This window comes from Marmota flaviventris, chromosome 2, assembly GCF_047511675.1.
Source record: "Marmota flaviventris isolate mMarFla1 chromosome 2, mMarFla1.hap1, whole genome shotgun sequence".
Taxonomy (NCBI): Eukaryota; Metazoa; Chordata; class Mammalia; order Rodentia; family Sciuridae; genus Marmota; species Marmota flaviventris.
In genome coordinates, this window is record NC_092499.1 from 156596134 (window position 1) to 156619577 (window position 23444).

The 23444-nt window shown below is 43.7% G+C and overlaps 1 protein-coding gene across 1 annotated transcript; it reads left to right on the plus strand.

Annotated features, from left to right (window-relative positions):
• Window positions 1-19887: 19887 nt before the first annotated feature.
• On the plus strand, window positions 19888-22343 carry Foxa2 (forkhead box A2). The gene is made up of 2 exons (XM_027922122.3): window positions 19888-19974; window positions 21039-22343. Exons 1-2 carry the CDS (start codon window positions 19888-19890, stop codon window positions 22341-22343), a joined length of 1392 nt encoding a protein of 463 aa, XP_027777923.1.
• The last annotated feature ends 1101 nt before the right edge of the window (window positions 22344-23444 follow it).

Sequence of the window (23444 nt, forward strand, 5' to 3'; positions counted from 1 at the left end):
TCCATGGACCCACTAATTTCCTACTCACAATAACACTCCCTATCTTGATTCTCAAGTGCTGCTATCTGAAACTGAGACCTATTATAAATATGCTAATGTGTCTCATTCAGCAAAACCGCTGAGGTTTATCCCAGCCAGGCTCAGAAAAGGCAAAAGACTTACCTAAGTTTTTCACTTTTCCCAACAGACAGCAGCTCAAGGAAGGGTGACAGACCATGTAAAAGTATTTTATTTTTCTATAAATAAAAAGGAAGAAAAGTAAAAGGAAGTTGCCAGGGTCCTGAGCATTTTTCTAAGGCTCTGAAGCCCTCTCACATAGGCCTTCTTCTTGGTTGCCTTGAATTTAAACTGTTGCAATGTCCATCTCCAGTGAACTCTCACTCTGTACCCTAGGGGTTAATGGGTTAATTTAATACTTTTCAATATGCGAGTTGTCAGTTTAAAAAAACTTCAATTATTCGCCATTCCTCCTTGAATAAAATCTGAGCAAGCAAAATCTGACTATCCTAAAACGCCCATCACAACTGAATCCTCTCCTGCCATTTCCTTCTGCTCTGTCCAAAGCATCTAATCACTATTTCCAGAGTGTGCCTGACCTCTCTGCTTCTCGTGATGGCTCATACCATTACTCCCAAATGGGATATTTCCTAGCTCTCTCATTGAAATCTGGTTTAAATGCCACTTCCCTGACCTTCCTCTGAGAACCTCTCCAGAAATTATTATGCTTCTCATCTGGCATCCTAAATGAACGTATTGTGTGAATTTACATATGTGTATGGCCCTGAAGGGACCACAGCACCTTCGGTGCTTTCATAGATAGAAGGCACTCAATAAATATTGGTGAAATAGATGAGCAAGAAAGATTTATAATTTCTCTTCTCTTTAGATTATTGCTTTGTTTCATCATTTGCTATAAAAGAATATCTTATACGTATATCTAATAAATATATTAATCTCTCCATTAGTTTGCTAGGGCTGCCATAAAACACTACCATAGTTTGAGTAGCACAAACAACAGAACTGTTTTCTGGTTCTGGAGGCTACAAGTCTGAGATCAAGATGTTGACGCTATTGGCTTCTCCCGAAGACTTTCTCCTTGATGTGTAGCTGGCCGCTATCTTTCTGTGTCTTTACATGGTCTTCTTCCTGTATTTGTGTCCTAATCTCTTCCTGTTATAAGAACACCAGGAATATTGAGTTAGAGCCCTAACGACCTCATTTAACCTTAATTAATTTTTTGAAGACTCTTTCTCCAAATATGTTCACTTCTGAAGTACTCAGGTTTAGAATTTAGGCATAAAAGTTTGTGGGGACATCACTAAACCCATAACATTATATATATTATATACACATTTGAAAGTACATATGCACACACATACGTTTGCTACTTGGGGGGGATATTGGGAATTGGACCCAAGGGATGCTATACCACTGAGCTAAATCTCCAGCCCTTTCTATGTTTTATTTTGAGACAGGGTCCTCTCTAAGATGCTGAGGCTGGTCTCAAACTTGTGATTCCTGCCTCAGCCTCCCAAGTTGCTGGCATACTTGCCATTTTTTACAACAAATGGGTAACAAAGGTGAGTATCAAAAAATGAAGATTCCGAAGTCTACAAAAAAGATGAAAGTACACATAACACATGTTCATTTTTAAAACTATTAAATATCAGGTTTACTAGCATTGTTATTTAGTTATTAGTTACATGGTATCAAGCATATAAGTTAAGTGATTTTGTGTTGGAGTGTGAGAGCTAACTTTATTTTAAAGTTGATTAAATGATACTGTAGAGTGATTGACAATACACACTACTATTCCCATGAGCAAAAAAAAAAGTGGTTTCTTTATTTCCTATTACTAACCTCAACTTCAAGGTCTCACCCACCTCTAGCTCATCTCAGGACTAGGTAGCCTGCACAAACCTGCTAGTGAAAAGAAACATCATCCCCTCTGTGTGAGTAGCATCTGCCACCTTGATGCCATCTCTTCTGAAGCCATCTTCTCATCAGAGCTGCCTACACCTAATTTTTTTTCTTTTTCTTTTTATTTGTCTCTTCAAGAACCTGGGGTGGTCCAAGAAAGTCTCATATATCCTCAGGTTTCAGGGAAGGCCTGGTTACCTATAAGCATTCCTCTAGTTCCAGCCAGTTCCAGGGAAAGGCTATCTCCTGTGTGGTGTAGGCAGTGTCCTCTAGTGTCATTGCAGAGTGCTGGTCCTTCCTGGATCTTTAGGGGAAATGTGTGAGCTCTCTTTGCCGAAGTGTCAGCAGACTAAGTACCTGAATCGGGGCTTTAAAGGCTCACACACATGGTTCCCTGTAATCTTTGGGTGGCTGCAGCTTCTTAGTCTCAGCCATGTCCATTGTCTGTCTCCAGGGTGCACTTCCACTAAACAGCCAGACCTTCAGCCCAAACCCATCGCCATCCTTGTTCTACAGTGGTCTTCCATTTTGGGAGTGGTGTGGTGAGGCAAAAAGGATAATGGGCCCAGATGTTTTTAAAGTCTCAGAAACCACCTCCTAGGTATTTCCATACCTTCCTTCTTTGTGGATTTGGCCTCAGGGGAAAAGAGTCAGAGCCCCCTTTATTACCCCTCCCCATCTCCCTCTGACTCTCCTCTGGAATCAGGAAAGTTTTCCCACCTACTTCTCATTTGCAGGTCAATTACTCTACTTCCCTTTCCAACTTCCCTTTAGTGTGGCTTCTGATAAAAATTTAGGGCCTGTCGCTGACTTACTCTTGAGATGTAAAGGAAGATTTTGAAATTTAAATTATCACTGTCTCTTGCCCCTTAAACCTGGCTTTCAAAACTATTTTCTTGCCATAGTCTCAAGAAAGAGTCAATGGCCATTCTTTTCTTGGCTTTTGACATGCAGCAAGTGGTATCCAGAATGTGCCTAAAGGAAGGACAAAGGTGGTTTTGGTTTAATATTTTCAATTATAAAGGTTTATTCTTATTCATACTCAATGGATGGGTATCTTTGTTCAAAAAAAAAAAAGTAGTCCCTTGAGAAAAGCCAAACCCTTTCCATGTCCTGAGAAATTTAAACTAGTTTATGAGTTCTCTGACCCTTTCAGTTTGAACTTCTCTATTTCCATGAGCACCGAGTAGTGGGGCAGCCATAACTTGGCAAAACCCTCACTCTCCCATTCGCTTGTCACCTTAACAGTATTTGTCCAGGTGGATGTCCTCATTCTGTTCTAAAGGTTAAGCTTTTGAGGCTCAGTGAAATCAACCAACTCACTCAGGGCCTTCCAGCTCTCAAGAGACAGAGCTAGAAACAAAACTGGGTCATTTAAATCTGTCCTCAACTTCCTTCCCAAGCTGTAGAAAAGGATAGCATGAATAGAAATCTTGTTTTTCTTGATATAGAAATAACCACTGAAAAATACGAAAGGCTTGCCTAGGGTCAGACCAGCTGGTCTTCTGTATAACCTAGGACACTCTGTGGGAGAATCAGATTATCCTCCAATATAACAACTTGAATTCCCCCTCATGTTGTTGATGATGATGATGATAACATAATGAGTAGTTAAGCATTCAGTTTTACTGGAGGAAGTATTAACTATCCTTAAAATACTATTTTTCCTCCTGGAATGTGCACCTTGCTGCACAGGTAGGTAGCTTGGAGGATGCAAGGAAAGACCTGCAGCTTCCCTGAATGACATTACTTCCCAATGACCCCCAAGAGAATTTCTTGAGTACTACCCACTCTGTGGTATAAATCAGATCATATCTAAATCCTATAAAAATTTATCCAGCTGTTTTCATACCCTGCAATAGCCAACATACAGAGAAATCTTATTATATGTTTATAGTAATAATGAAGGAGTCCTTGGCTCATTGTGAGTCATCACTGTGTACCATGAGGCATGATCTCCATGCTGCTTGGAGGAAGAAATAATCACCATCTTCACTGAGAGATGAAGAAACTGAGGCTTGGGGTGTTAAGTAACATGCTCCTGGTTACTCAGTTCATATGTAATGGAATCAAGGCCTGAAATCAATATCTTGACTCTAAAAGTCATGCTCTTTACCTCTATCATTCATCAGTTTCTCTTTTGAACCAATGAATACCTTTAGTCATGATATACCTTACCAAGTTTTGCTACATGCTAAACCTTAGTGAGGAACAATTACTGATAGAACCCTGAGGGAACAGAATGCCTGGCAGGAGGCTAAGGAAGGACTCTTGGGGATAGAGAAGCAGAATTCTCTGGACATCAAAGGTAGTGACTAACTGAGAAGGTCCTGCCCCCCATGTTGACACAGTTGCAGGGAAAAGGTGATGCTAATGATTAAGACAAAGCTAAAGAAAAGCTGAGGTTTTTCCCGGTTTCAGCCCAGGTCCTTGTCACAAAACCCCTTGAGAAACAGTGAGTACTGGTGTGCCTACTCCTTCTCTTGTAAATTTTTAAATAAAATCAACTGTAGCTATTCCAGGTATATGGAATACGCTGCAGTTTTAATACAGATCATGGAATATTTTACAGTAGAATTTCCTACCAATCTGGTGGTCAAAATACTTTCCCAGTTCACTTTTTATTACATTTTTTTTTTCATGAGAAATAGTGATGATGCTTGCAATTGTCTACTTAAAATGGGGAAAATCAATATCTCTGTGTTTTTGACCCCTAGAAAAGGTGCTTCCTGATAAAGGAATTAAAGAAAGTAAACAAACTCACTATTCACCTTTCCACACCTACACACAACACCACCCTCCACCTACAGGTTGATACCCTGTCCACCACTCAACTCACCCCTACCTGCCCTCCTAAGTAAGTTCATCCAAGATGGAGGGCTTGGCTCTGACGCCTTCTGATTGGCTGGCGCTGAGCACAAGAATCCAATCAGGACACTAGGAGAACGCAGCCCTAGAGCAGGCATCAGCGTTTGGGATGAATAGCAATTTCCCTACAAAGGCCCCTGGGGAATTCATTATGTGGGTTGTTCTGACCGCTCCTTTAAACATGCAAATCCCTTTAGCAGGGCTGTACTCGTGATGGAATAGAATATGAATCAAAGGCTCAGCTCTTTCTTTCTGTGCTAGGATAATAAAGTCTGAAACATCTCAAGTTAGTGTACATAGACTTTTTTTTTTTTTCCAATCAGAGGACAAAGTTAAGGTTTTACTTATACTATCCTGAAGGAGCTTAGGAAATGGGAAATAGTACTTCAGATGTTATCTAGCTTTAGAAATGAAAATGATTAATGTCTAGAACATAAAATTCAATGATGGGATAGTGTTAAAAATAAAGAAAGGGTGGAATTTCCAGATAAACTCTGAAGGGTCTTATGACTGATTTAAGGTCCCATTAACCTCATGGGGATCAAATCAAAGGCTTTTGGTTAAAAGCAAATCTGAGTCTGAGGAGTGAGAGTTCTTACAAGGACAGGAGAAATTCCATCAGTACTTTGTAGAAATGGCCCTGAAAATGGGATATTCTTTTTCACCCATGGTGGGAATTATCACAGTGCTGGTATTTTGCACAAGGGTGATTAGGGTCATGCTTACAGTCGAATTGTAAGAGTTTTCCTCTTTGTGAGTCCCCAGGTATTCTCCTTTCTGAATTTCAGTTTTTAGGAAGGAACTAAAAATCCAGGCTTGAGTTATGGGGACTTTCCAAGATGATATTATTTTTATCATGAGTTCCCAGTCAGTGCAGGTGAATCACCTCACCAGGAAACTAGAAGCAAATCAATCATTTACCTTCTACTTAATAGAAAGAAAGTTCACCATTATTCAATATTTCAGTCTACTCTTTTACCACTGAGCATTAGAAATGCATAATGCTAGAAGATTTCTGCTCAAACTGGGCATTTCCACTTGCCTTCTTTCAAGTAATGAAGAGCACTTGGGACCAGCAAGCATCTCAGTGGAGACAGCAGAGCTCTGCCTACTGTTTCCTGCAGCTAACTCTCCAGCTATCCTTGACCCACTATTCCATTCTGATAAAACATGGGAAAGTAACATTTCTGAATTATGATACATCATTTTGAGTAGCAGAAATATATTTTTTGGAACCTGCAGGTGATTCACAAACTATGACTCTCACAATTCAAATTTGGAAGGTTGATTCTATTGAAGAAGTTGGAGGGGATTTGTGGTCTCTCCTCACTTAGAAATGAAGTTCTGGGGTCCAGAACCTGTGATAAATAGGAATATTATTGTATGTCTACTTGTCTCTTTCTTCTCCATCAGGATTCTTGAAGATAGTACTTGAGAATTAAAGCAAAGCCTCATTTAAACCTTACAACAATTAAAAGGCATTTATCATTATCCTTGTTTTATGACTAAAGATCTCACTCAGGCTTAGGAGATTAAGGCCTCTAATACCTTGCCTTTGGGAAATGGAGATGCTAGAACTTAGATGATGTCGGGGCCCCAAGTATATCTCCAATGCCCAACTTCCATTGGCCAGCATCCTCACCCTTGTGCTGGAGAGTGTTTCTGTCAGTCATTCCTACCCTACCCATGCACGCTGGAAATATCCAGAAAAGAATCCTCAGCAGCAACTGTCAATCGATGACTATAGGAGTTGGTACATAAATACCTCAGCTCCCTCACCCTTTGACAGGGACAACAGGGAGATACATGTTCTCCTCTAGCTCCCAGAAGTCTTAGTGGTATTAAAGAGTCCACAGTGATAACCTGCTTAATAGCATGCCCTCTCTTGGCTGCCTCTCTTTCCCTGCCTTGCTTCCTCAATCCCCTTCCAATGTTTCCGGCTCACACTCAAATCCTTATAGCACGTCTACTTCTGGGCGGCCAAAACAAGGACACAATCCTTAGTTCCAAGTTTTCATTTCACCTGATACTTTCCTGTCTGTATTGGTTTAGAGCTTTCTGGAGAGATCATCAGAGGCCTGACCTACCAGAGAGGTTGACCTTGTCTTTTCAGAACTGTGCTGTCTGCATGACTATGTAGCATTGCCCTATTAAATCACACGAACATAGATTCTGGGAATTCTCCTGAGACATCAACATTAGTAGATTAACTAAAGGGCTATGGATTTTGAATGCTGTTGTGCACTATAAATAGGAGATCATGCTATATGTGTGTACCTGGGAAGATTCCAAAACATACTTTTATGTGGAAAGGCAAGTTGAAAATGATAATTGTGCTCAAATATCAGTTAAGGAAAAGACTGAACAATGATGTTGGAAAGTTAAGAAGTGCAGTCTCCTCCCCAACACTAACCCCCATGTGTTCCTGCACTGCTATCTGCCCCTATACTGTGTTGCCAGCCTGATTTCTTAATTTTTGTTTTTTTGGACTGGTATATAAGTATACCCTAGGGATACTTTACCACTGAACCACATCACCAGTACTTTTTATTTTTTATTTTGAGACAAGTTCTCACTAGGCAAGTTAGGATCTTACTAAGTTGTTGAGAGACACAGAGAGATGCATTATACTATATTTTACAATTCTCTCAATTGTAAATTGTGATCCTCCCTGCCTCAGCTTCCCAAGGCAATGGAAATAAAGGGATGTGCCACCACACCGAGTTTCTTTTGTTTTTTGAAGCAATGAGCTTGGAAAAGGGGAGAATTTTTCATCACTAATAGCAAGGTATCCAGTTTTTATGGAGCCGGTAGCTACATTGGTCAGTTTAAGAGAATGAAAATTTCTCCCCTATATGCATTAAGTCCAAGTGAATTTTTTTTAATCTAACAGGAGATTCCTGGCTAAGGTCTCACCCTAGATGGATCCCCCAGGCTGGTCTGAAGCAGTCTTCATGGGAGAGGATCCAGGAGTCATCAACTTGGCTTTGGCAGCTGAGGAGTCTTCTAGATAGATGGCTGAAGGAGGCTTTTTACAGACTTAGGTAACCTGACATTCCTTGGGGGGAAGATAGTTTTACTGAATGAAAAGAAATGCAAATGCAGAGGCAGGTGAAAATACAGAAAGGTGATCAGAAAGAGGAATGGTGAACAACATAGTCCTAGAGAAGGTAAAGAGAGGAGTTGCATAAACATTCCAAACCTGAGTCTTGAAGTACCTAGTGACCTTAAGAAGAGGGCAAGGAGAAAATGAACAACTGTAGTGGGTGGCAAAGAGTTTATGAAGAGTTGGAAATAGGGGCAATTGAGAATCATAGTCAACAGGAAATCTAACCTTCAATGGGAAAGAAAGCTACAGAATTGGAAACAAGGACTAACTCTTTGCTAAGAAGAATTACAAGTGGGCAGGACACATTTTCTAATCCTGGAGCAGCTTTTGGCCCAGAGCTCAGCAGAGCATTTATGTCATTCATAGAGAAGAGAATAACCTTTTCAAATACATGGTGACATTTTAAGCAAATGTGGTTGCTTTTGAAGAGAGCTGTTTGTGATTCCAGTTGAGAGAATTGTAAAATATAGTATAATGCATCTCTCTGTGTCATGGGCTGAGGACTTTCTTGAAAACTACAGAGGACACAGGGATTGAAAAATACAGTTCAGATATTCTCAATATGGTAGATGTTGGGCTAAACCATCACCCTGAGTTCCAACTCACTCCGTTTTCATCCAAATCCTATGAGGGGACTTCTACTGTTATCCCTGTTTCACAGATGAGAAATATGAGGTTTCCTTGCAAGCAGAGCTAATGAATCCTCAACCCCAAGCTTTTTAAGAACCACAGTCAGAGATGCATTTTACATCTTGATGCAGATATATATACACATTTATAATAGGAAGAGAGGCCTCTTCAAGTCTACACATCCATTACTATGTGAGATACACTGAAAGCTTGCATTTTATTCTTTCCCTTTCTTACACATAACAATGATTTTAGGGAAGTAAATTGTGGTCAACATACATGAATGGGTTATCAATTGAAGTTTGAACAGCACTGGCCTAGGATTTATTGTAATTTGATTTTATCCTGTCAAAACTAGTGTTCAGGGCCAAACTATGAGCTTTTCAAAGTCGCATAGCATCTGTTTTCTATTTTTTCTTTGTTTCACCTATCCATTTATTAAATATTTATTAGCCCACAGAAGTTGAACCAACCTTAGTTTGGATTCCTCACAACAGGAAATGATGCACTCTCACCAACTCTCTGTTTCCAAGGGGGAAAACCCAAAGCATTAAACCACACAAAGAATCAGTACATGACAGATAATGCATCTTACAAATGCCCAAATGGAGCAATTATACATGTTTCCAAAGCTGACATCTTTAGGCAGCCCCTGGCTTTTTACCCCAATGGAAAAAGGAAACCTTTCTTCAGACATTCAATCACAATGACAAAGAAAACATGCAAAAATGATAGGGGGTCTCACCTAGCATGAAGGATGAAATGGAGAAAACTGAAAATCACACTTCCCCAAACTGAAATCACAGTCCCCAGAGCACTTGCATTTCTTGCTTCGGAATTTGTTGTGAGTCCTGCAGACTGTGACCACAGGCTCTTTAAAATTACACCGTTTGCCTTATTTAATTTTCTTCTACGGTCATAAATATTAATTAAGTAAAACCACATAGAGCCTGCATTTCAATCCTTTCACTTCCTGAGCAATTAAGAGCCACAGCAATTTAAGTACTAGCTGGTTCTTTACGTTTGCCCTGTGACATCCACTTTTTTCTTTTTAAAATTAGGTCAGATTTATTAAGTCTTAGTGGTTTCTTTTTCCTACCTAACTTCTCCCACCCTGTGGGTATTTCCAGTTTGATTTCTCTACCTACAAATGGAAAGCAGGCTCGTCCAGGGAGAGGACTTGCTCGTTTTCTCTAAAGCAAGATGCAGGAAAGTATATTTCAATTAATAAGAACCAGGAATATTTGTTTGCAACATAGCAGCTATCCAGTGGCAAAGACCACACTTCTTCATGTTTGTTTGAGATTGTTTAATAGCAAAACCAGAAAAGACAATGATAAAAATAAGGCAGATATAAAATAAGAACTGGAAATCTTCTATCTCTCCTAACTCCCAACCTCTAGGGGTGTCATTGTTGACAGTTTTGTATATAAACTTCAAATCTTTATTATGCAGTGACTGAGTCAGGGCTCATTGTTACAAAAATTTCATAAATCATATTCTACAACTACTTAACCTTTCATTATAAAATCAGTATTGGGGTAGAAGGTATAACTCAGTGATAGAGTGCTTGCCTAGCATGCAAGATGCCCTGGGTTCAATTCACAACATCACAAAAAATAAAATAAATTTAATTTAATTTTAAAATAAATTTCAAAATCAAAGGGTTATATTTTTTATGTGATTTTTTTTTTTTTTTTTTTTTTTTAGTTTTCGGCAGACACGACATCTTTGTTTGTATGTGGTGCTGAGGATCGAACCCGGGCCTCTACCGCTTGAGCCACATCCCCAGCCCTTCTATGTGATTTTATAGAGATTTATATCATCCTTGAAAACAGTTGCACAATACTCCATAATAAAGTTGGATTATTATTTACTTAACCATATTCTTCTAGATAGACCATTGGGTGGGATGTCATAGACTAACTCTGCACATATAATAAATATACACATATATATACACTCACAAACAAATACATAGACTCCTGGTACCTGAGAATTTTACTTGTATTTTCTTGTTTCCCAGGTTTTTGATAACTTCTCCATCTCACTAAAGGAATGTCTATTGGAAAGGAAGAAAAATTAATAAGTGAAAATAGGTCAAGCTTTGAGTAATATTGTGATCAGAATGGCTGGGTGAGCTGGGGCAGAATCTCAATGGCTTTCATCGCAGTTGCCCTTCCCCAACTCTGTGATAAAATGAGCTTTCTCAGGGGAAAGGCCTGTGTGAACCATAGAGTCTGATGAAACTATTACCCCTGACCACCTCACCTCTTTATTCTCAAAGGACCCAGCCATTGGGTGGGGGATGGAAGTAGAAAACCCTTTGGAAAATGAACATGAAGAAAGAATTTCACATTTCTAAATTTAACGTGTTAAAGGAGGAGAAAAAATAATTAAAGAAAACAGAGAAACAGACAATGCCACCCTCTTGTTCCAATTTCAACTTAACTGTGATAACTAGGGAATGGATATCAGGTCTGAGACTTGGAGCTTCCACTAGGAATGGCCACATCATTAGCATCTAGTTAGCACTTTATTTTGAAGACTTAGAAGAATGAATTTGCAGGTTTCACACTTACAGGGCACAATTAAACCCTCAATATTTTGAAGGATATAAACCTATTCATATGGATTCCTCTGAAGAATATCATGCTGTATTTATATTACTATCTTTCATTTAACACAACACAATTTGTTTACAGTTGGCATCACAGTACAATCTTTTATATGAACAGAGGTAACCTATTGGGTGATTTAGAATTTGAGTGCGAAAGGGACAAATGGAAAATGTTTGGATTTTAGATCCTTTTGTATCCAGGGATCTCAAAGCAGCTTCATCCAGCTTCCTTATTGACTTTATCATTCTCAGTTCACATTGCTTTAAAAACATATGTAGAGGGCTGGGGATGTGGCTCAAGCGGTAGCGCACTCGCCTGGCATGTGTGCGGTCCGGGTTCGATCCTCAGCACCACATACAAACAAAGATGTTGTGTCCGCCGAAAACTAAAAAATAAATATTAAAAAATTCTTTCTCTCTCTCTCTTTTTAAAAAAAATAGATGTAGAGTAAGGTGCAGTGGTATGTGCCTCTAATCTCAGTGACTTGGGAAGCTGAGCCAGGAGTATAGCAAGTTCAAGGCTAGCCTCAGCAATTTGACACTATCTCAAAATAAAAAAAATTTAAAAGGGCTGGGGACATAGCTCAGTGTTAAAGCACTTCTGGGTTCAACTCCCAGTACCCTCTCCCCAAAATCAGATATAGAATTAAGTAGTTGGCCTAAAATTTAGAGACTCTACATTGTTTCTCCCATATGCATTTACAAATATGGTAGAAATAAGAATTCACCCACAGAATAACTATTTTCCTTCCCTCTTAGCAGTTTTTACATGTAGGAAATACTCTGTCCAGAATTAAGGCTTCATTTAAATTTCCACAAAAGGAAAGATGGTCTTATTGCTAATAATGAAACATTTCAAATTTTTAAATTCTTCTCACCTCTGAGACTCCAATTTTAGTTTCTAAACATTTCATATTACATATCAGAAAATACTTGGTTGGCACAATAGGGGGCTTAATTGTTATGCCTAGGGGTTCAGTTTTAATTACTCCTGGTAGTGTTCTTTTCTTGTGCATTGGCAAACAGTGTGGGTTCAACATCGGGTCAGATTTTGTGGATGAAAATTCTCATTTCCAGTTGCCTTCAAAAGAAACCCAGGTTTTTCTTTTCAAAGGGAAATAGGCAAATCCACTGCAACTCAATAAACAGGAATTTCTTCACCACTTTCTCTTCCTTTGATCTTTTCTCTATTTTGTTTCTTAAATGCAAAGTGAATCAGCAAAGAGATTCAATGGATGTTCCAAAGATCAGTCCTGTCCCTGAGCAGAATTCCCTGCCCAATGTCAGAGGCCGGCAGGCAGGCAGGGATCGCCTTGATTCCCTGGGGCCTCTTCCTTAAGGAAACATTTTAACTGGACCCCAGTGGGCCTTTGATGAGGCTGCGTGGTTGCAGGGAACACTTTGCTTAGGTTGTTTTTCAATAATTGGAAAATGACCATTTCCATGTTGCAAACTGATAATTGCCACAGATCCCCTTTCCTTCCCAGTCAACCAGGGAGGTCCCTGTCTCTGGAAAACACCGCCTAAGAGGAGAATACCTGCTGAGCTAACAATGAGTCTTGATGGGGGTGGGGAAGTGAAGATGGGCAGCTACACTTAGGAGGACACTGCTGGGGGCTGCATCCCGTGGGCTGGAGGACCCCCAACACCGCTTAAAAAAATGTTGAGAAGAGACTCAGATGTGGCTGGGGGCTGGGGAGAGGGGAGGGATGCAGATGTGCTAGAGAACTGGCAGGAGTTAAAAAGGTACCTGTACTTATTTATCAAGTAGCATTTCACCACCTAGCTAGGGACAAACTGCAGGATCAGTGACAGAAATAGGCCTTTAAGGCTTAGTTTTACTACCTATGGTCAGCCGACCAGCAGCATCTGTATCACCTGGAAGCTCCTCAGGGCTGCAGAATCTACTTTCTGAATCAGAATCTTCATTTTAACAAGATCCCCAGGGGATTCCTGTGCTCACAAAAGTATGACCCGGCAGGGCCCAGGTCTGGTTAATTAGGTCATAGTGGGGCACTGTGTCTGTAACTCAGTACCCCTCCTTGAAATATATATATATATATATATATATATATATATATATATATATATACACACACACACACACACACACACATACACACAAACACACCGCAGAGGAGTCCATGATTTTTCTACATTTTTTTTTCAGGAAATTACTTTTGGGAAGTGCAATTGACACAGACCCAGTAGACACTTACATCACAAACATCTAAGAACTGCAGGTTCAATATATATGTCAGAGGTGACAAGTTTCTCAAGCCATCACCAGCAGCACCTCCCTACCACCTTTATCCTTCTGCTTCCCAAAGCAGAATCTCCTGGCAGAGGGAAAACTGATCCCATAGTCATTGCAAATGGAGGTAGGACAGAGTTGCGCTGCCACAGTACTCCCTGTCTGACCACAATTGTGCCAGATCTATTCTACTGGCATCTGGAGAACTATGTGAGCATTGAGCCTTTGGTTTTCCTGTTGATTCTGGGTGGAAACAGGAAGAGCTCTTTATCCTGAATTTTAGTTCATCTTTGCCAGAAGATTGACTGTTTTCAAAGAGGTGAAATGTAAAATTCCCTTTGGAATGGGATTTTCACACTTGGAAATTCCTGGATTATGGTTAGGAGGGAACTGAAAAACAGTGAGAGGTTGGACTTTGTGACAGAAACAGAGAGGGAAAGAGTGGAAGGAAGAAACAGACTTAGTTTCTGTAAACACAGTCATCACTTCCTCTGTCCCCCACCATCTAGAATACAGTAAGTACTGATTAAATATTTGCCAAATGGACAAAAATATATAAACTCCCTTCATCATCATTGCTTAATATTAGAACAAATTAGGTCTAGTTTTTTCGGGTGTTTACACAGAGCACTGTATCACTTTGAGATGGAAACAAGAAACTAACAATTGCTTCATAAGCATCAGACTCAACACTCAGGACTTTCTGACCTCTTTCTAATCTCCACATCTCTCAGATGCCTCATCCTTTCATACTTATTGAAAGCACATTTGTTTGTCCAAGCAAATAATCAGTAGCTCATAGATCTAGTGGGGCTACTTCTAAATTAGCTCTTTGTATAACACAAAGAAAAAATGGCTGGGGTTTGATTCTTCAGGTAGTCTGTGAGTGACTCTCCATAACTCCTTTCCTTAAAGAAGTTTACTGCTTGCCTTTTTGGCAGGAATAACTGAGATTTCTCCCAAGAATAACATGCTCCCAGGACCACAAATGCAGATTCATCTAATTTAAGCATCCCTCAAAGAAGAGCTTATTCTCCCTCACATTGGCATATTATTATTATTGCCACTAAAAATTGTCATTTATTTTTATCTCTTCTAATTATTTTAATTACCTGCTATAATAGTTCTACATAGCAGAAGAGTGCTAAAATCGCAACAATGGTGGACAGGATGTCAAGCATAGACTAGAAATATATTTTAAACTCTGGACCCAAATGGGCAGAGCATTAACTTTTCTGTACAGAACTACAAAGATGAGAACACAGTTAGCAATTGCTCAGCTAAACTACTAAGCCCATAAAAGATGGACATCCATAACAAACACTCACCCTTCCAAACAACAGTCAAATTCTACATGTATAAACAAAGAGGTCTTTGTGACAAATTCATCTTAATGTACCCCAGAGGAAAGAGTCTTCCTCTTTCTTCTATGTGATGTGGAACACACTGGGAGTCTCCATCTATGGTTGTCATAAAAATGTCTTGTCTTCCTCTCTTAACTCAATGAAGAACATAATCCATCTATCCCCTGATACCAGTAAGGAAAAAAATATTAGTTTTGTTTTCAAGAATTCAAAAGCTTTGTCAGTTTGGATGGTGACTTCTCTGATCTTTGGAGGCTGAGAACTGAGTGAATATTTGTACAAGTTATTTTGCTGAATTTTCCTTAACATGAAAGCTTATTACCTGTTTCACCATAAAATAATAACGGAAGGTAATAATAAAACAACAGTGATACAAAAATGTACAATCATACTGCAGAAAAATGTAGATTGAAGATATAAGTCTACTACTCAAACACAATTGGTGCTGGGAATTGAACTGAGGGCCTTCCTCATTCTAAGCAGGTGCACTACCACTGAGGTATACCTCCCCCACCACCCATTAGAATCATTAACATCAACATTCTTTTTATTTTGTGATTATTTTTTATTTGGATCCCTTCTTTTCATTACATCTTGAAAAGGGAAGATAGATTGCATGTAGGTTCATTGTTCATTAAACTTAAATGTTGTGTCATGTCCCTCCCCACTTCTATCATCATTTTCTAGTGTGTGTATGTGTGTGTGTGTTTGTGTGTTTTTTGGTAAGACTGTATCACACTAAATTTTTTTTTCATTTTTTCAAGTCAATATCCTTTTCATAAGTTGTTCTTAGCTAATTGTTTTCAGTAGCACTTCCAACAAATAGTGTTTTGACCCTTAAAGAACAATGAAGTGTTTTTTTTTTAAACCTTTGTTTATTTAGTTTAGTTTTTTTTTTTTTTTTTTAATGTGGTGCTAGGGATTGAATCCAGTGACTCACATGTGCTAGGCAAGTGCTCTACCACTGAGCCAAAACCCCAGCCTAAATGAAGTGTTTTGACCCTTAAAGAACAATTAAGACCAGCAGGAGAGTATTTGAAGATATGCCCACTGCCAAATAAACAAATTCTGATACTCTGATTTTTAAAAATAAATTTCAGAAATAACCCACCAGTTGGCCAGCCCAGGCGGCACATGCCTGTAATTCCAGCAACTGGAGAAGCTAAGGCAATAGGCTCACCAACCTAGCAACTTAGCAAGATTCTGTTAAAAAAAAAAAAAGTAAAAAATTAATAATAACTTTGACACACTATATACATTTTCTTCATTGAGACTTGGGATTCACCCAGAGAATCCACCCTGGGCATGTGGACATCTGATGGCTATTAAATAAGAAATCTTATTTTTGACAGTAAAAAGTCTACTTTCATAAGACTTTAAATCATGTTTCTATTTCCTCTGACTTAACCTCGCCTGCAGACCTGTTGGAAAATGCCCTGAACAGGTTGGAGAACTTTGAGTAAGTCCTTTCCCAGACATACATTCTCTGAAGGGCTTTATGAATTGGAGTATTGATCAGTTGAATAGGGCTTTTAATATTTTTCCCTTTGATATTTTATGGATTGTATCTTAAGGAAGTTGAGTTCTTTTCATTGATGCTCCCTTCTGTAGTTTCATTGACAAAGAGAGTTGGGGGGGGGGGGGTATTGCTAAGGGACACAGAATCACAGCGTCTCTTACCACCGAGAGAAGAGGTAACCTGCATTTGAATCCAAGCCATAGCTCCCTTTGCCGCCGCGGCGACATCCAGAATAAAAATAAACTGCAACCCTAAGTACAGTCGTTGGTTGTAAAGAGGCTTTAATATAGTAACGGAGCAGGACTGGAGGAAACGGAAAGAAAAGAGAGAAGGCAGGCAAAGGAAAGCTTTATAGGTCTAGGCTCCAGGTGAGGTGAAACTAAAGGGGGGTCAAAGCAAACATCTGTTTGCAGCCCGAGTTCCTGCGAACTTTTTTCCTGGAGAGAAGCACCCGGAGCAATTCACAACATTCCAGCCTGAAGCTTCCGTGCCAGAAATCTGAATAAACCTTTAGAAATCGAAGCTCCAGGAAGGACCAGAACGTGCAGGGGGAGGTAGCGACGCCAAAGACCGCGGAGCTGGGAAAGCGCGAACCCAGCCTGTCTGGTTCATTCCGGCCCCCGACGCAGCAGGTCGGTCCCCTGTTACTGGCTGCCAAAAGCGAACTGCAGGCCGCGTTCGCCTTCCCTAGGAGCGGGCGCGCTGGGAAGGCCCGGGACCCGAGGCTTGGAGACTACAGGCGGCGTTCTACGCAGCTCGACCCTACCCGAGCCGGTTTGGGTTTGCGCAGAATTTCGAAGACTTCCGAAGAAATTCAGAGGCCCTGGCATCGTTATTCCAGGCAGGGCTACTCAGAGAGATGGAAAAGGCAGCTAGGCATTGGAGTTGGCCGATTGGGAGCGCGGGGGTAAATGCAGACTTGAGTTGGTCCCGTTGGCCTTGTGGACGACAGGGGGCGCCCTATCACTGTAGAAGCCGGTGCTTAGCGCTCCCTAAGGTCAGGGATCCAAAACACCAAGAAGACTGGGGGTGAAGGTGGGCGCTCTCAAGATCCGCTCCTTAGGACAGCTCCTTCTCTTCCAAATAATCTCCTGTTTCAACGCCTGCTCTTTCGTTTTGCATGAAAAATATTTTCTAGGACCAAATTTTCAACCAGGAGCAAAATCGAAATGGGGGAGTGGGCACACACTTAAGCTCATATCCTCATATTAACTCGCCCGCCCCTCCCCACACAGGTTAACCAGAATAATCTTTTGGGTTTTCAAGTCGATGCACACCAGAAACCTGCCCATTTGGTGTTATTTTGCAGAGTTTTCTGTTTGGGAATTTAAGTGCTATGTGGGAAGGAGGGGTTTAACAATGTGTTTTGGGGAGGATGTGTGTATGTGGGGAAGCTGTGTTTCTGCTCCCGAATGAGCAGAAAACTTTGGGGAAAAGGAAAAAAAACTTCTTTTTGTTCTCCATGCCCCTTTTCCCCAATTTCTTAGAAGTTGTTTCCACCCTTCCTCTGGATGGGACCCACTGGAAGATGCTGGGGATCTGGCCTCTTTGGCTCCCATGGGCAAATAGTCAACTGTGCTTATTACACACCATCAGGCACTTGGGGGTATCTTCCCCTCCTGAGAGCTCTCAGCAATCTAGGATGGGGTACACCCACTTCAGCAGAAATGGAAATCTTTACTTTGGGGGAGCCCACCCTGACACTCTTTCAGAAGGCTTATTATTGCCCTCCTTTATAAATTATCCAAACTATGTGCATTTGAGCATCAAAGGGCACTGTGAGCATCTGCCTCTTCAGTTCAAAACCAGTGCAGACCCCAGAGGCAGGGATGCGGGGAGTGTGTGTGTGTGGGGGGGGTCCGCCTGCACCTACTGCTGTCTTCTGGCTCACCTTCCAGTTTGATCCTCACACACACTTCCATTCTTAATGTTCAGCTTCATGCCTGTCACCTCACCTCTCTTCTGCTACCATCACCCCTAATTCTGGAGAAGTGTGCCAGGGCCCCACTATTTCCAATTTTTTTTTTTCTCATCTCGGAGAGTGAGCATGCAAGGCTAGATACCATGGTCCAGCCAGTTTTCAGAACCAAAACAGGGCTTCCATATCTAAATACCTGCAAATATTCCCACTGCAAACCTGGACTTGCTGTGGGTAGCCAACCCAGGACAGGTGACAATTTTTGCACCCAGGAATTACAGTGGAAATAAAAGAGAAGCACAGGATTGCTGAAATTTTTAATATTTATAAAACAACCCCTCCAGAAGACAGAAAGGACAGAGACCCTCTTGAAGTCATTTCATACGACCCATTATTGATTCTTTTATTCTTCTCCCCCTTCCTGCTCTACACCCACCTCCTACCCTGTTTGTTTTAGTTACGAAATGCTGTGGGCACCTTGGTTGTAACTGAAAAGTAACCTTGAAATACGCCGGCCTGAATGTCAGAGACAAATCGGTCTTCCAAGCGTCGGCTGCAAGTAGCCGGGCTGCGTGTGCCCGACTGCACCCCTGTCAGTGGCAGGAGGTGGACTTGGAGGAGGCAGAAAACCGAGGTGTTTGTATCATGAGCGCCCCGCGCGTTGTCCGGGGCCGCTCAGGGACTTAACTGGAGCAGGGAGGGGCCTCTCAGGAGCAGCGGCGGGCGAGTTAAAGGTGTGTACACAGTTTTTCTAAATAAGACGGCGCTTTGCAAATTGGCTGTCACCTGCTTGTTGTTTTGACAGGGAAGGTGCGCTGAGAGCGAAGAAACCCGGGATAAATAAATCCTGCTTAAATAAGGCTCTGCGGGACACGGAGGCGGGACGCCCCCTAGGACAGACGCTTGGCGCTAAGGGATCGGGCGGGGACAGAAGTCCAGAGCCACTTTTGCCGGGGGTGGAGGTGCCTTTTTCCAGGCGCCTCCGCCCTCGGTGACTCCCAGGTCGATCCAGGAGTGAGCCCCATCTGGGCGCCTGCGGGCCGGCTCGCCGTTTCCCCGTCCTGACCCTAGAGTGTAGTGCACATAGGGAGCTGAGCGGGCGCGGGCGCAGAGGGGCAGGTGTGGGGTGCCGGCCGAGGCTTCCTCTCACCTAGGTGTGAGCTGATTATTCAAATGGGCTGCCCCGGGTCTGGGGATTGGAGGCCCGCGCCAGCGCGCCGCGCTATATCACCAGCCGCCCACGTCACTGCGGCACTTGTCCGCTCCGCGGTCCACACCTCCTCCTCCCCCTCCTCCTCCTCCTCTCCCCCCACCCGCCCCGCGCCGCGAGCTTCCCGCCGCCTCGGGGCAGCTCGGCACTGCCAACCTCAGCCTCCACCCGGCAGCCCGTGAGCGCGGCAGCGGCGGTGGCAGTGGCGGGCGCTCGCGACAGCGGGGCTCCGGTCTGGGCCTCCTCGGTTCCTCGGCCCCCTCCTCCTGTGACCCACACCTCCCTCCCACTTCCAACTACCGCCTCCGGTCGGCCCTGGGAGAGAGAGGGAGTGGATCCGACAGAGAGGGAGCGCCAGAGAGGGAGGGAGGGAGGGGACAGTGCCTTCGCCGACTTTTTTTTTTTTTTTTTTAAGAGGGTGGGGGTGGGGGCTGATTGCTGGTCGTTTGTTGTGGCTGTTAAATTTTAAACTGCCATGCACTCGGCTTCCAGTATGCTGGGAGCCGTGAAGATGGAAGGGCACGAGCCGTCCGACTGGAGCAGCTACTATGCCGAGCCCGAGGTAAGCGCTCGCCTTTTCCAGGGGGAAATGGGGTGGTGGCGTTCGCTCCTTCCCCAACCTCAGGACCGCTTCCCTCGCTGGCACCCGCCCCTCACCCCCAGCTTTACTGGGCAGCCGCCTTTTCCGCCCTCCTTCGACTCAAATGGGTCTCTTTTTTATACGACACACTGTTAGCCTTGAGATAATATTAACTTTGTGATCAAATATTGACTTGCGGCGCCTCCAAATCCTCTTCGTGGCCGAGCCACGCACTATCCTAACAGAGTTATGTTTGGCAGCGCGCGGCTGGGGAGGGGTGGGAGGTCTGCCGGCGAGGGGGTGGGGAGCTGAAGAGGAGAAGGTGGGTAGGAGTTGGGGGCTGAGGTGAAGGCAAAGAGTCAAAGAATAATGGACAAAGAGAAAGAAAGTTTGAGGCTTCTAAGCCCAACCGCGTGTAGTTCCTTCCCCAGTTCGCGGTTCCTTCCCTATTGCTGCTTGCAATGCCTCAGACTGTCCCCCGCCCCCACTCCGACCCCGCTCACATTGCACTTCAGTTCTCCTAGGGGCCAGGGTGGGGGTCCCGGGAAGAAGTCCGGGCATAGGGAGCCCTGGGACAGTCTCCACTTGAGACCGTCCTGTGCGTCCCAAGCGGCGTCCTAAAGGTTGTTTACTGGAACCTGAGGTAGTGTCCCGGGGATTCCTGGCCGTGGCGCTGGATCATTATGCTGGCTGGAGAGTTCCGAAAGAGTTTGGGGAAATTATGGGGAGGGAGAATTCATTTGGGGTAACTAACCTGGTGTTGCGCCAGGGACCCGGTATTCCGGACCCCGGGCAAGGAGCAGAAGGAATAGAAAGGGGTCCACATGCCCATGACTGCAGCCTGTTGACTACCTCCGCAAGGGTTATCCTGGCTCACTCTAAGTGAAATAAATTCAGTGTCCCGTTACCGTAGCCTAAAGGAGGGAAAGACTCCCTGGAGGCTTCACCGGAGGCGGGGGCCTGGGCTGGACGGGTGGAAGGGAGGTTCGGCCACGCTGGAGCCACGGTGCTAATGTTGCGTCTCCCTCTCCCGGCTCTGTCCGCAGGGCTACTCTTCCGTCAGCAACATGAACGCCGGCCTGGGGATGAACGGCATGAACACTTACATGAGCATGTCGGCGGCCGCCATGGGCAGCGGCTCGGGCAACATGAGCGCAGGCTCTATGAACATGTCGTCGTACGTGGGCGCGGGCATGAGCCCGTCCCTGGCCGGCATGTCCCCGGGCGCGGGCGCCATGGCGGGCATGGGCGGCTCGGCCGGGGCAGCTGGAGTGGCGGGCATGGGACCGCACTTGAGTCCGAGCCTTAGTCCCCTCGGGGGACAGGCGGCCGGGGCTATGGGTGGTCTAGCCCCGTATGCCAATATGAACTCCATGAGTCCCATGTACGGACAGGCGGGTCTGAGCCGCGCGCGCGACCCCAAGACGTACCGGCGCAGTTACACGCACGCCAAGCCGCCCTATTCGTACATCTCGCTCATCACCATGGCCATCCAACAGAGCCCCAACAAGATGCTGACGCTGAGCGAGATCTACCAGTGGATCATGGACCTCTTCCCCTTCTACCGGCAGAACCAGCAGCGCTGGCAGAACTCCATCCGCCACTCGCTCTCCTTCAATGATTGTTTTCTCAAGGTGCCCCGCTCCCCAGACAAGCCCGGCAAGGGCTCTTTTTGGACCCTGCACCCGGACTCGGGCAACATGTTCGAGAATGGCTGCTACCTACGCCGCCAGAAGCGCTTCAAGTGCGAGAAGCAGCTGGCACTGAAGGAAGCCACCGGTGCCGGGGGCGGCGGCAAGAAGGCGGCTGCTGGGAACCAGGCTTCGCAGGCTCAGATCGGGGAGGCCGCTGGGCCGGCCTCCGACACTCCGGGGGGCACTGAGTCGCCTCATTCGAGCGCCTCCCCGTGCCAGGAGCATAAGCGCGGGGGTCTAGGGGAGCTGAAAGGGACGCCTTCCGCGGCGCTGAGCCCCCCAGAACCGGCACCCTCGCCAGGGCAGCAACAGCAGGCCGCAGCCCACCTGCTGGGCCCACCCCATCACCCTGGCCTGCCTCCTGAGGCCCACCTCAAACCTGAGCACCACTACGCCTTCAATCATCCCTTCTCCATCAACAACCTCATGTCTTCGGAGCAGCAACACCACCACAGCCACCACCACCACCAGCCCCACAAAATGGACCTCAAGACCTACGAACAGGTGATGCACTACCCTGGCTACGGTTCCCCCATGCCCGGCAGCTTGGCCATGGGCCCGGTCACGAACAAAGCGGGCCTGGACGCCTCGCCCCTGGCCGCAGACACCTCCTACTACCAGGGAGTGTACTCCCGACCCATTATGAACTCCTCTTAAGAAGACAGCTTCAGGCCCGGTTAATTCTGGCAGCCGGCAGCCGGGACAAGGACAAGAGAGAGGAAGGAGGGGTTGAGACTTTGGGGAGGGTGTGTTGGAAAGGTGCAAGGAAGAAGAAATTACACCTCCACCCCAAGACAACTGTCTGCTGTTCTCCTCTGCAGCCTTTCCTTCCCAAACAGATGGGCCACACTGATGCCTATCAATAAAGAGGGAAAGGGGGAAAATATGAACTTTTTAAAAAAACCTCCTGTTTCCACTACTGTGTAGACTCCTGCTTCTTTAAGCACCTGCAGATTCTGATTTTTGTTGTTGTTGTTGTTCTCCATTGTTGTTGCAGGGAAGTCTTACTTTAAAAAAAAAAAGGAAAGAAAAAAAGAAAAACTTTTGTGAGTGACTCGGTGTAAAACCATGTAGTTTTAACAGAGAACCAGAGTTGTACAATTGTTTAAAAAGGAGAAAAAATAATGTAAGGGCCTATGTAAATGGCCAAGTAAAAAGGAAAAAAAAAAAAAAACAATGCATTCCCATTTTTGACACGGTGAAATCCAAGTCTTGGGTCTGATTAATTTATGGTTTCTGCGTGCTTTATTTATGGCTTATAAATGTGTATTCTGGCTACAAGGGCCAGAGTTCCACAAATCTATATTAAAGTGTTATTGCTGGTTTTATTCATTGAATCTTTTCTTTGAAATTTTCTTTTTTCTTATTTTCTTTTTTCTTATTTTTCTTCTCTCTCTCTGAATTCAAAAAAAATAAACAGATTTAGAAATAATGTCAAGAAGAAGGAAGCAAGACTCTGACTGGTTACAGGGTTTTTTTTTTGGGGGGGGAGTTATTGTTTTTCCAACATTTTATTAAAATACTAAAGATGAATGAATTCTTCAGGAAGCACATGGCACCCTACTGCCAAGATTCTAGTTAACATTTTCACTATCCTTACCTTATCACATTTGTACGTCTAGCTGAATCCATCAGTTAATCCATCTTTATTTTTCTAATTGAATTTCAAAGTAAATTGCAGATACCAGTACACTTCCACAGAACACTTTAGCAAGTACATCATTAAATAGAACTCAATATTGTTTATGGTCACTTTTT